General features: G+C 50.5%; 2 protein-coding genes across 7 annotated transcripts in view; both read right to left on the bottom strand.

Moving 5' to 3' along the window:
- Nucleotides 1-867: 867 nt before the first annotated feature.
- Nucleotides 868-6,125, bottom strand: Orai3 (ORAI calcium release-activated calcium modulator 3). The gene is made up of 2 exons (XM_021166808.2): nt 5,660-6,125; nt 868-2,326 (listed from the first exon to the last, which is right to left on the bottom strand). Exons 1-2 carry the CDS (start codon nt 6,086-6,088, stop codon nt 1,682-1,684), a joined length of 1,074 nt encoding a protein of 357 aa, XP_021022467.2. The 5' UTR covers nt 6,089-6,125; the 3' UTR covers nt 868-1,681.
- A 267-nt stretch (nt 6,126-6,392) lies between these two features.
- Nucleotides 6,393-11,649, bottom strand: part of Fbxl19 (F-box and leucine rich repeat protein 19) — a 24,732-nt gene continuing 19,475 nt past the window's right edge. For all 6 annotated transcript variants that reach the window (XM_021166804.2, XM_021166805.2, XM_021166807.2 and 3 more), the window contains 2 exons: nt 8,212-8,430; nt 6,393-8,123 (listed from right to left, as the gene is read on the bottom strand). In XM_021166804.2, the coding sequence (XP_021022463.1) occupies nt 7,945-8,123; nt 8,212-8,430 (398 nt within the window). In that variant the 3' untranslated portion in view covers nt 6,393-7,944. The remainder of the gene's footprint in view (nt 8,124-8,211; nt 8,431-11,649) is intronic.

Raw genomic sequence — 11,649 nt, 5'->3', positions numbered from 1 at the left:
CTCTTACCCACTGAGCCATCTCACCAGCCCCCTCAACACCCTTTTTACCCAGCGAATGAATACAGGCTCTCTGGTCTCTGAAGAACTGCACCCTTGCCAAGTCTTCTGAGCTGAAGATGCCCTAAGTGGCCCTCTACAAGACCCTCTCATTATAGGCTGCTGGGCAAGCCTTTGACTTTCCTTAGTTTCAGGTTATCCCTCCAGAATGGATGGCTGTCAGTCACAAAAGACTGACTGTAACCATCATAACAGTGGTAAGAAAAATTGGAGCCTGGTTTTACACATTTTAACTGACCATTTCAGGTAATAAAAGGAAAGGAGTCTATACAAGGTCTATCACGATAAGACTAGACGGTAGGATTTATACTCTCAAGTTCTGAGCCTGAGGAAAAGATGCATATGAAGGTACAGGAGCTGAGGTCCCTGTGATTTGTCCCAATCGAAGAGTACCAATTACCTTTCTCTCTCTCCCAGAAATCCCTTTAAATACCCTTAAACGTAATTGAGGTCATGGACTAACTCTGTGGCTTTGGGCCAGATTAGTCTCTTGGCCTCAGCTGCCTCTTAAAAATGGGAAATATAAAACTTGTTTAAAGAAATGCCTGTGATGAGTAACTGAGAAAACTTAGGAATCGTCCCATAAGATAAAGGGATCATTCAAGAAAGAAGCTTACACAAATCCCAAGTTTAGGAACAAGAGTTCAGAGGCCTTAGTCTGGGAATAACTGTTTACCACATTCAGAGTTTATCAGATCCTGTCAGCACCTGCTGGACTCATAGCATCCATCAGGTATATCACCTCCACCCGGCCCTCAGGAACAAAGAACCCAGGGTTTCCCCTTCATCCCATTCAGAGCCAGAGGAACATATGTGAGACACACTTTATTTACAAAACAAGGTGCATCAAAAATTCAGTGTCAGGCGGTGGTGGCGCACGCCTTTACTCCCTGTACATGGGAGGCAGAGGCAGAGGCAGGTACATCTCTGAGCTCAAGGCCAGCCTGGTCTACAGAGAGTGTTCCAGGACAGCCAGAGCAACAGACATAGTGAAACTCTGGCTTGAAAAACAAAACAAAAGAAAAAATCAGTGTCTGAAGAAGAGCTCTGCATTCTAAGGGCTGAATCTTCTCCCTTACCAACTCATCAACCCTTGTCAAGGTAGCTGCACAATCCCCCACACGTCAATACTTCCTCCTCTCCCAGCTCTGGCCAGACTGTCAGTGCCTAGGGCAGTGTAACAGACTACCCCAAGTCACCAAGGGTGAAGTGGCTCATCTGAGGAGCCCTGTAAAATCTCTCCCAGGATGCCAACCGCAAAGCAGATTATACAGATAAGCAAGGGCTGATTGCCTTGAGGACAGCTGTGCAGACATGTCACCTTCCTGGAGGAGCAAACAACTGCTCAGCGCCACCAGGGATCTCACTAAGGCAGGCGGGCCTCCTTTCCTCTCATTTTACCCAGGACCCTTAGGCTGAAACAGTTCCCCAAGCAGAGGAGAATTTACAAAACCCACCAGAACATGATGACAGGGATCATCCCTGGGAGTGTGGGATGCTGTTGGGCAGGAACTTGGCCTCTACCTCAGAGCTTACAGGAGGTGGCTCCAGGCTAGGGCAAGGAAGGAGGTCTGTCGATCCCTGGGGTTTCTGAGGCAATGCTTGCAACAGTCTAAAGCCAGGCTTACACAGCCTGCAGCTCCCCCTGCAGGCGACTGAGCTCCTCCAGCTCCTGCTTGTGGCGGTCTGTCTTGTGGGCAACCAAGGATCGGTAGAAATGTAGGGCAAAGGCCATAAACACTAGTCCCACAGGTACCATGATTGCCGTGGAGGCCATAGCTGCCTGCCAGCCTGGTCCATGAGCACTATCACACACTTGCCGGGGTGGACAGGCTTTGGAAGGCTGTTGTGATGTGGTAATAGAAGCAGAGGATGGTGTGAGGTTAGAAGCTAAACTGAGGGAGACAGTCACAGGTGGCACCTGGGACATAGGTACAACAGGAGCTGGTTTGTCCATGGGTGCCCCAATGGGCACAAACTTGACCCAGCCCACCAGAACAACTTCAGCCAGGAAGAGAAAGGTACCCAAGGCAGTAGAGAAGCCCCAGGCCAGCTCCACATATCTGTGCAGTCGTTGGTGTGGTGACTGGTGGACAGAGTTGAGATTGTGGATGTTGCTCACGGCTTCAATATGGGGCAGCAGACATGTGGAGACCATCAGTGCAAAGAGGTGCACAGCTACTAACACAGTGGTGCAGGCACTAAATGCCACCAGCAGGCCTGGTGGGTATTCATGATCGTTCTCCAGCTGTACCTCCACCATGGCCACCTGTGGGCACAAGAAGGAAGACACTTGAGTCCCTAGAACATGTCTTCATCAGGTGTTTTGCTCTGCCTATTTAGAATCATGATTACAACATCCTAAAACTTAGAGCATAGAAGATACTCAGCTTTCCTCATCCCAGCCCCCTTTTTGGTAGCGTCTTGCTCTTATTATAATTTAGGCCAGCTTGGAGCTTGCTGGGTAGTGCAGGTTGAGCTGAAACTTGTGATCCTGCTGCCTCAGCTTTCCTGAGTGACTTCACCTCAGTCTCAAAGGGGCATTTTTCTGAGCTTTTACCTGGTTATAATATACTGGCTAAAAAGTAGACTCAGCAGCCTTAGCCCTCGCATCACTCTAGGTTCAATCCCCAACCCATAATAAATACAAAATAAAAAGCAGACTCAGGCTGGTGTGGTGCTGCACGCTTTCTAGCATGTGGGAGCTGAAACAGGAGGATCTCAACTTTGAGAGTAGCCTAGGCTTCTCCCAGTGGTTGGAACTTCATCTCAACCCAATCAGCCGGGGCGTGGTGGCACATGCCGTTAATCCCAGCTCTTAGGAAGCAGAGGCAGGCGGATTTCTGAGTTCGAAGCCAGCCTGGTCTACAGAGTGAGTTCCAGGACAGGCAGGGCTACACAGAGAAACCCTGTCTTGAAAAATCAAGGGGAAAAAAAGAAAAAAAGAAAAAAAAAGAGCCCGAAACTGCTGGGTGTAGTGACAAGTGCCTTTTTATCCCAGAACTAAAGAGTACCAAGCCACAGTTAGGGCTACATAGAGACCCTCTTTAAAAAAAAGAAAAGTCACTATAGACCCAAAGCAAGCAAAAATCTTGAGCTGTTTGGGTCTGTTCTCAGTTCTACAATTTGTAGTTTCCTCACAACAGCCTACTAGTCCAGACTTGCCTCAAATTCACTACCCCCCTACTTCAATATCCTGAGTAGGGTTACAGTCATATGACCTTGAACAACTGTGTAATCTCTGAGCAAGTGCCTCCCTCAGTTTCCTACCTGAAAAATGGGGACAATAGTCTCAGTGAGAAAGTTAATACTAAACATTAAATTCTATGACTAGAGCCAGGCACAGACTGTTAGAGTTGATGCTAATGTCTAAGGCACAAAAAGAGAAAACCCAGAAGGTAGTAATTGCCAACTCTTAAACTCCAATAAGCTTCATGTTTCCAGATCAATCTAAAAAGCTTGTCATATCCAGTCATACCGGGGCTGCATTCAATGTGCCAACTATCCAGGATGAATCATGGCTGCTCATGTTTGACAGGTCAGGGAGTCTACCATGACTCCACCCAGCTAGCCTGAACTTTGCAAACATTTGTGTTGATGGACAAGTTTGGGCTTTAAAGCCAGACTGCTGAAGTCAAACTCCTGTCACTAGCTTACTGTGCAGTCTAACATGCCTCAGCATCTCAGCCCTTTCCTCATATGAACAACTGCCACTATACCAGGAACTGAACGCTGAATGTTTGTTGAGATGGATTGTTTGGTTTTTTTTATTACCTCAAGTGCTAGGATTCTAGGTGCACTATACCATGTTTGTTGTTGTTGTTGTTTAAATGGAAATTGAACCTAGGATTTCCTGAATGGTAGGCAAATACTCTACCAACTGGAACTAGGCCAGATTCACAGCCTGTGAATATGATTTGTATGTTTTAACTTCAGGCCACCTGGGTTTAGGAGGATAGCTCCCATTTCTGTTTGTTGGTTTTTGGTTTTTCCAGACAGGGTTTCTCTGTGTAGCCCTGGCTGTCCTGGAACTCACTCTGTAGACCAGGCTGGCCTCGAACTCAGAAACCTGCCTGCCTCTGCCTCCCGAGTGCTGGGATTAGAGGCGTGTGCCACCATGCCCGGCCCATTTCTTACAGATCCCGAGATTACTGTGGTGCAGGGGTGCAGTGGTACTTACAAAAATAAAACTGAGTATTTTGGGGAATTGGGCCACCGCAGATAGTAGGCAGGTGTGTTCACAAACAGGGATCTGGGCCAGGCTTAATTCTGGTGTCTCCCAGGGTCCAACCCAGCGTTCTTTGTCAGGACTGGGGGCGGTCCTAGAACCTGCACAGAGAAAGCCCTCTCACACTGACACTGCAATGATCTGCTCTGCAACTTCTGCACACTGTACTGTTCCTTTAGAAGCAGGCGGAGCCACGTGGTTCAAACACAAGCTGCTGTGCCCTTCTTTCTGTGGTGATTTCTTTCAGTCAAATGTCCTCAGGAGCTATGGGGCTGTTTGGGGGAAATCTGGGCCCCTTACAAGCAACAGAGCAAGAGCAACCTTTAAGATTACAGATTCTTTCGTCCAGATATTGAGGTTGCAGAACAAAGGGAGGTACTGACCTAAGTTACTTTTATATGACCTCACCTTAGCTCCCTCCAAGGCCTATTTACACAAGGGTACATTATGAAGGGTGCCCTCCCCCCAAGTGTGAAGAAAACTGAAACTAGCAGAGCTTCACTCCACACCCATACCCTGCGGAGCATCCTTGTCTAAACAGCAGCTTCCATGCAGTCTAGTTAGCACACTGTTCTAGAAGAGCCTCCTTTGCTAAGCGGAGCTTGTTCTAACACACCTAGTTCTAGGGGTCTCCATAAGAATCGCACATCCTCCTGGACAAAAGCTTGGCAGACCACAGAGACAGCACCTTCTATGATCTCACAGCTTCCTACAGATGGCAGCGGGAGTGGATGTCGGCTTGGGGCCGCACAGCTGGCCGTAAGTAGGGAGGAACCAGGACACATCTGTGGGCCACACTCTGGAATCTTCAGTTCCACTTCCCGGGGCCACTGCTGGGACCGTTAGCTGACATTATCCTCCCACACCTGCAGTTTATCAGACTCTCTTATCGGCTAGCTCCCTGATCAGCTTCCTTCCCCAGCAGCTTTCTCATGGTTTCTTAGTTTTCCCGGCAATTCTCTGTGCCTTCTGAGAGCTGGGGTATCTTTCTGAGGATGGGCCCTTCAGTCAAATGACTCTCACATACTCTATCCCCCCTTCCCCGATCTGGTGGATATAGGCTCTCATTCAGCTTTGACTGCCTTTCAACTCTCGAGGACTTGGTAACTAAGCCACTTCAGACTTTCCCCCCACCAGTCTGCATCTGCTGACCTCTTTACCCCCTTCTTCCATGGCATTTCTGGGACCGATCTTCAGTCTGTTTATATTCCTAGAGCTGTGCCCGACATAAAGGGTTTTTCCAGTCCCTTGGGACTTAGCTCCTCCTTTTACCCTAAAGAAACCCTTTTATTCAGTCCTGTACTGGGGACCCATTTTCTTGATTTCTCCCACCACGTGCTTTACCCACCCTGTGTACCCCCTCCCACCCCTCACCATGGCGAAGCCCGACAGCAGAGCAGATGTGCGGCTGGAGGCTTTGAGCTTAGCCCGGCTGAGGTAGAGGCGGCGCCAGCTGAGCGCCCGCAGAGAGTGCTGACTGGCCCCCATAAGGTCCAGGTAGCCGCGGTGCACGAACTCCCGGTACGTGGCTGAGCCCGCGGGGCTGTCCACCTCCGGGTTCAGCGGGGCCTGTTCGCCCGTGTCCCCCTCGCCGCCCTTCATCCTGAGAGCAGTTACACCACAAGCGCAGATGGTCAAGGAGGGGCCGAGGCGCCTTGTATCCCCAAGAAGGGACGGCCCAAGCGCGGGCGGGACCCCATCCTGGGTGGCAAGGCAGACCCAGCCGGAACAGTTACAGACGCGTCTAGAAGGCCCTGGGGCCGAAACAGGAACTGGGGCAGGGGCGGAGCCCGGTGACCACATGATTGGGTGGAGCCGTGAGACGAACCCCTGCAGTCTGCCCACGGGCAGAGATCTCAAGGGACCCTCTAACCCAGGCCACGGCGTGAATGCTCAGACTCAGCTTTTGCTGGGAATTTGCTGGCCTCAGACCACCCAGTGTATATACCTGGACTTTCACAGGTGTCCAGACTTCCACACTCCTCTTTGAGCAGTCATCTCAGGAAAATTAAGCCCATTTTCCTCCCAGAGACCAAAGGAGACCCTTCCACCATCCCTACCCACCACTCAGACTCGACACCGCAGACAGACACAAAAAGTCAGCGGCCCCGGCTAGATTCTGAGTTTTATAGCAAACCTTATTGTACAGACTTGTGGGGTTAGGGGTCCAGCCCGGCTGGGTGCCCCACTTGTCCCTTGCCGGGGTGCCTCCTCCCCTCCCGCAAGCGGCCCCACCGTCAAGCCTTTCTCCAACCCCAGGCCCCCCCCTCCTGCCTTTGGTCCGCCCAGCCCCCACCCCCAACCCGCGCACCTTCCTGTTACCTGAGGTATGTGGATAGATTCCCCTCCCCCCACCCCCATGTAGTACAATCCAGTTCCCCCTGGCCTAAGTTGAGTGGGACCTAGACCTGACTCCTCCCTCAGGCTCTTGAGACCCCACCCCGACACTGGAAGAAGGAAAGGGGTGGGGAGAGGGGAGGTGCCAAGAGTCTGTTACTAAGTTCCCACAGCAACTAAGAGGGACCGTTTCCAGTCTTAGCACTGATTTCCGGAGGTGTCCATTGGCTGCTATTTCCATGGCAACCAGGAGTGGCAGTTCCCTGGGCAAATGGGATACAAGTTTCCATGACGATGAAAGAATGGGACGAGCCAAACTGGAGGAGTCCCATCTTGCCCATCTTTAAGCTGACATTTCCCCACCCCAACTCAAGTCGGAAGGGTGGAGCTGTTCAAGACAGTAAAGCAAGAGAGCTAGGGGTGGGACAGTCCAAACTGGGTACCCACTAGCCCAGTCTCGGTCAAGCTGGTCCCCTCACATCACACTCCCCCAAGTCCGAGATTCCCCCGGTTCAAGTAACACTTCAGTACAGATGAATGTTCAAGTATTGTGTAGAGAGCCAGGCAGGGGTCTGGGCTACCCCTCACCACTCCCCTGGGCCACCGAGCTTAACAGCAGGTAGACCCGCGGCCCCTACTCCTTGCAATAGCTGCCATTTTCAGTGACGTTCAAGGAGTCAAGGTCGGGGAAAACTGAAATCTGGGTAGAGGGAAGGGGAGAGAGGTAACCCTACACAGAGGGTACTATCCCCACATCTGCTCCTCTCCCAGCCCCCAGTCCTGGCATTACCTGGCTTGTAGCGCCCCCTGTCTTGACACCCGGATCCCCAATTGCTCCTCTGGTTTCCCTTTTTGGCCCCCCATCCCACCCAACTGGTCTTTGTTCCCTGAACCCTTGTTGGTCTGATTTCTGCCCTCCCCACACCCATCCATCGCCTCCCCCAGCCCCCAGTATCTTGTGTACAAGATACCACGTCACCTCATTTTCCCTAGTCCAGACTTGCACCTTCACCGCCCCTCCCTCCCACCATCCCTTTGGCTCAGCACCTCCCCAGTACCTCTTGACTCACTCCCCAGAGGGGATGGACAATGAAGCAGGTGAAAGGAGAGATGGGAAGCAAAGACCCCCCGAGATAATCAGTGCAGGTGGGAGAGAGGGAAGGCTGGCTCAAGTCCCTGGGCAGGAATCCCAAGTCATTAAACTGAGGAGTGCCAAGTCATCAAGAAAATAACCTGGCCTCCCAACAGGGGGTGAAATGAAGGCAAGAGGTCCAGGTTCTCTGGCTGAGTCCTGGGGAAGGGAAGGAGGCGTCGGCACCCAACTAGCTGTCCTTGAGAAGCAGTTTCTCTTCTGGGCAGCGAAAGGGGCCGGGGGGCCCAGCAGCCGCCAACCGGGCACAAGCTTCAGGTGAGAGCTGGCGGCAGGAGCGTAGGTCCAGGCGGCGAAGACGTGGGCATCGACGGAACAGTGGAAGGCAGTGGTCCGTGAGGCGGTGGCACCCTGCGGATGGGGCAGCGGCAGTTGAGATTAGACAGCTAAGGAGGTAGCACAAGGTAGACAGGGACGTCACAAGGGGGATCGCACTTACCAGCGAGATTGAGGTGCACCAGTGTTTCTCGAAGAGGGGAAGTAGGAGCCGTGAGGAGGTGGACACTGGGGTCCCCAACGTGGGCGCAGTGACTCAGGTCCAGGGCACTGAGCTGGGGAGCGTGGCGCAAAAGGAGCCTCAGGGAGGCATCGGTGAGCTCCAGGCCAGCTAGGCGAAGTTCTGCCACCCCCTGCAGTCGGCCTCGACTCTCAGTTTGCCCTAGGCAGATAAAGTAGTATTAGCGGCCCCTCCCAGCCTGCCCTCGTGGTCTTCATTATCTGTCCTACACCTGCTCCCAACATGGGAGTCTCCTCAGCTGCTGCCGCTCCACATGACTGGCTCTTCATAGCAACACGTGGCATCTCAGCTGACCTGCTCCTATCCCCTCAGGGAAGTCTCCCAGGAGAGCTCTCGAGTCTCACCATTCCTGAGTCCTAAGCCCCCACCTCAGGGGTCTGATACACTGTATACATTTTTGCTTTTTGATCCTTTCCTCCCTCCAATAGAAACGTCAGTTCCAAGCAAGCAGGAACTTTTGCTCAATGCTCTGTCCCTAGTAGGATGCTCGGTGTCTTTACCCATTATCCAATAAACAGCACCCTCCACCCTCGTGGCTACGGAGGTCAAAGTTCAGGCTCAACAACAGGCTAGCTTGAACTCCTTTTGTTCCTTCTGCACCAGAACCAGGTTTGACTGCAGACACCCTCCCCACACCCTTGCTATATAACTCTAGCTGAACTGAATTGCCTGTGTAGACCGACTTGGCCTCAAATTAGCAACAATTCTCCCACCTCTACCTCCTGAGTGCTAATGCCCGATCTTCTTTCTGGTCTCAAGAAAACCATTCTCAAACACAAATGAAATAGTGTCTCTCCTCTACTTGACATTTTCTGGTGGTATGTGCAGGCTAGGCTTTTTGTTTTGTTGTTTTGTCAACTTGACACAAGCTGGTGTGTCTTCATCTGCAAAGAAAATGTCAACTTAAGAATGTTGGTGAGATGGCTCAGTAGGTAAGAGCACTGATTGCTCTTCCAAAGGTCCTGAGTTCAAATCCCAGCAACCACATGGAGGCTCATAACCATCCACAACGAGATCTGGCGCCCTCTTCTGGAGTGTCTGAAGACAACTACAGTGTACTTACATATAATAAATAAATAAATCTTTAAAAAAAAAACAAAAAACAAAAAAAAGAATGTTCTCCACTGTCGGGCAGTGGTGGCGCACGCCTTTAATCCCAGCACTCGGGAGGCAGAGGCAGGTGAATTTCTGAGTTCGAGGCCAGCCTGGTCTACAGAGTGAGTTCCAGGACAACCAGGGCTACACAGAGAAACCCTGTCTCGAAAAACAAAAAAAAAAGTTCTCCACCAGATTAACCTGCAGGCTAGTCTGTGAGGGCATTTTTTTTTTCTATGTTCATTTAATGTTCAATCATGTTCAATTCATGACATGAGATGGCCCAGCTCACTCTGGGCAGTGCCACCCTGGGCAGGTAGACCTGAGTAGTATAAACATGCAGGCAGAGCAAGCCACTGAGTGCAAGCCGTGCAAGCCAGTAAGCTGTGGACCTCCATGGCCTCTGCTCCGCTCCTGTCCTGCCCGACGTCCTGCCCTGACTTCATACTGAACTCTAAGCTGCAAGATGAAGTTAATCCTTTGCTCCCCGAGGGCCTTTGGGGACTTCATCACAGCAATGGAAAACAAGGCCAGGCTAACTCCCTGACACAGCATTCATCTCTCTGAGTCCCACAGTTGTCTCAGCTTCACTGAGGCTACAGTCCACAAGTGGCTCTGTCCACAAAACCCTACTGGGATGACCTACACTCAAGAGACTGCTAGCCACTGCAGAGTGAGTCCAGAGGCGGCCTCCTCCCCTATCTCTGGGGGGAAAGAGTTCAGAGTCCTCCTACCCCCACACTACTGGCCTAAGTCCCTGAGGTGGACTGCTGGCCCCACCCCAGACATGCAGCAAGCCCAGAACTGCACAAGGTCCAAGATCTTAGATTTACTTTCCTTCCAAATTCTCTTGTGATAATACTGCTGAGCCTTTAACTCCACTTGAAGAAGCCAAGCCTTGAGGCTCAGTAGTAAACCACATATACCACTCTTCCAGAAGACATGAGTTCAATTCCCAGGACCCTTATCAGATGGCTCACACCCACTTGGATCCCCAGTATGCATTCTGACACCCATGGCCTATGTAAGCACCTGCACTCATGTGAACATATCCCCTACACAAACATATACATATAATTTAAAATTAAAAAAAAATTTAAGAAGGAAGCCACATCTCTATTTAATCACTTCTACTTACAGATGAGAACACCTGTCCCAGATCACATGATTACAAAATTGCAGAGCCAGGACCCCAGAGCACCTGATTACAAAGTAACAGAGCAAGCTAGGACCCCAGGCCAGGGCTGACTCACACTCTTATCTCATCTTATAAAAATACCATAGTCACTTGATCACCAGACATCACAGTCCAAGATACATTGCCAAAATTGTGCTGTGGCATGTGACATCTGCACAGTGCTAAAACTCGGTGTGTGTGTATTGGGGGTTTGGGGAAATGCTGAACATAGGACCTCACACATGTAGAGTGAACCCTCACCATTGAGCTGTGTCCTCATTTCCCTTCTTAGACAACTGTCTCCAAGTAGCCTAGGCTTGCCTTTAATTCCTGATTCTCCTGCCTCAAATTCCCCAGTCCCTAGGATCACAAAAATGCACTGCTAGGCTTCCATTAGAATTACTCTTTATTTGAAATTTGCTTTTAAGACAGAATTTTAATATTTAGCTTAGGCTAGCCTCAAATGTACTGGGACTACACAGTGGGCCACCATACCACTACATAAGCCTGGCTTATATAGTGACTAACAGAAAAAAATGTCTTCTTCTTATTTGGGGACTGGGGTGGAGGGAGAGAAGGTTTCTCTGTCATGAAACTCGCTCTGTAGCCTAGGCTGGCCTTGAACTCAAGAGAGCCACTTGCCTGTGACTTCTGAGTGCTGGGATTAAAGGCATGCATCACCACTGCCTGACTACATTTTTTTTTAAGGGTATGGGTGTTTTTCCTGTATATATGCCACATATGTACAGTGCCCAAGGAAGCAAAAAGGGATCCTCTGTGACTCGAATGACAGACTACTGTGAGCCACCATGTGGGTACTAGGATTCAAACCCAGATCCTCTGGAAGAGCAGTCACCGAGCCAGCTCTCCAGACACTAAAAGGACTTTTGTTTTTATTTTTTGAGACAGGGTTTCTCTGTATAGCCCTGGCTGTCCTGGAACTCACTCTGTAGACCAGGCTGGCCTCAAACTCAGAAATCTGCCTGCCTCTACCTCCTAAGTGCTGGGATTAAAGGCATGCGTCACCATTGCCCAGCTAAAAGTACATTTTTTTTTTAAAGATTTATTTATTTTATTATATGTAAGTA

Source organism: Mus caroli, chromosome 7 (assembly GCF_900094665.2).
Source record: "Mus caroli chromosome 7, CAROLI_EIJ_v1.1, whole genome shotgun sequence".
NCBI classification, from domain to species: Eukaryota; Metazoa; Chordata; class Mammalia; order Rodentia; family Muridae; genus Mus; species Mus caroli.
The sequence above is the reverse complement of the archived record's forward strand: the minus strand, read 5'-3'. Positions and strand labels throughout refer to the sequence as shown.

Coding starts and splice junctions, on each gene's coding strand:
- Orai3 (XM_021166808.2), bottom strand. CDS start 6,088: ATGTGGTCACCGGGCTCCGCCCCTGCCCCAGTTCCTGTTTCGGCCCCA. Junction 2,327..5,659: donor TGCTGTCGGGCTTCGCCATG/GTGAGGGGTGGG, acceptor TTGTGCCCACAG/GTGGCCATGGTGGAGGTACA.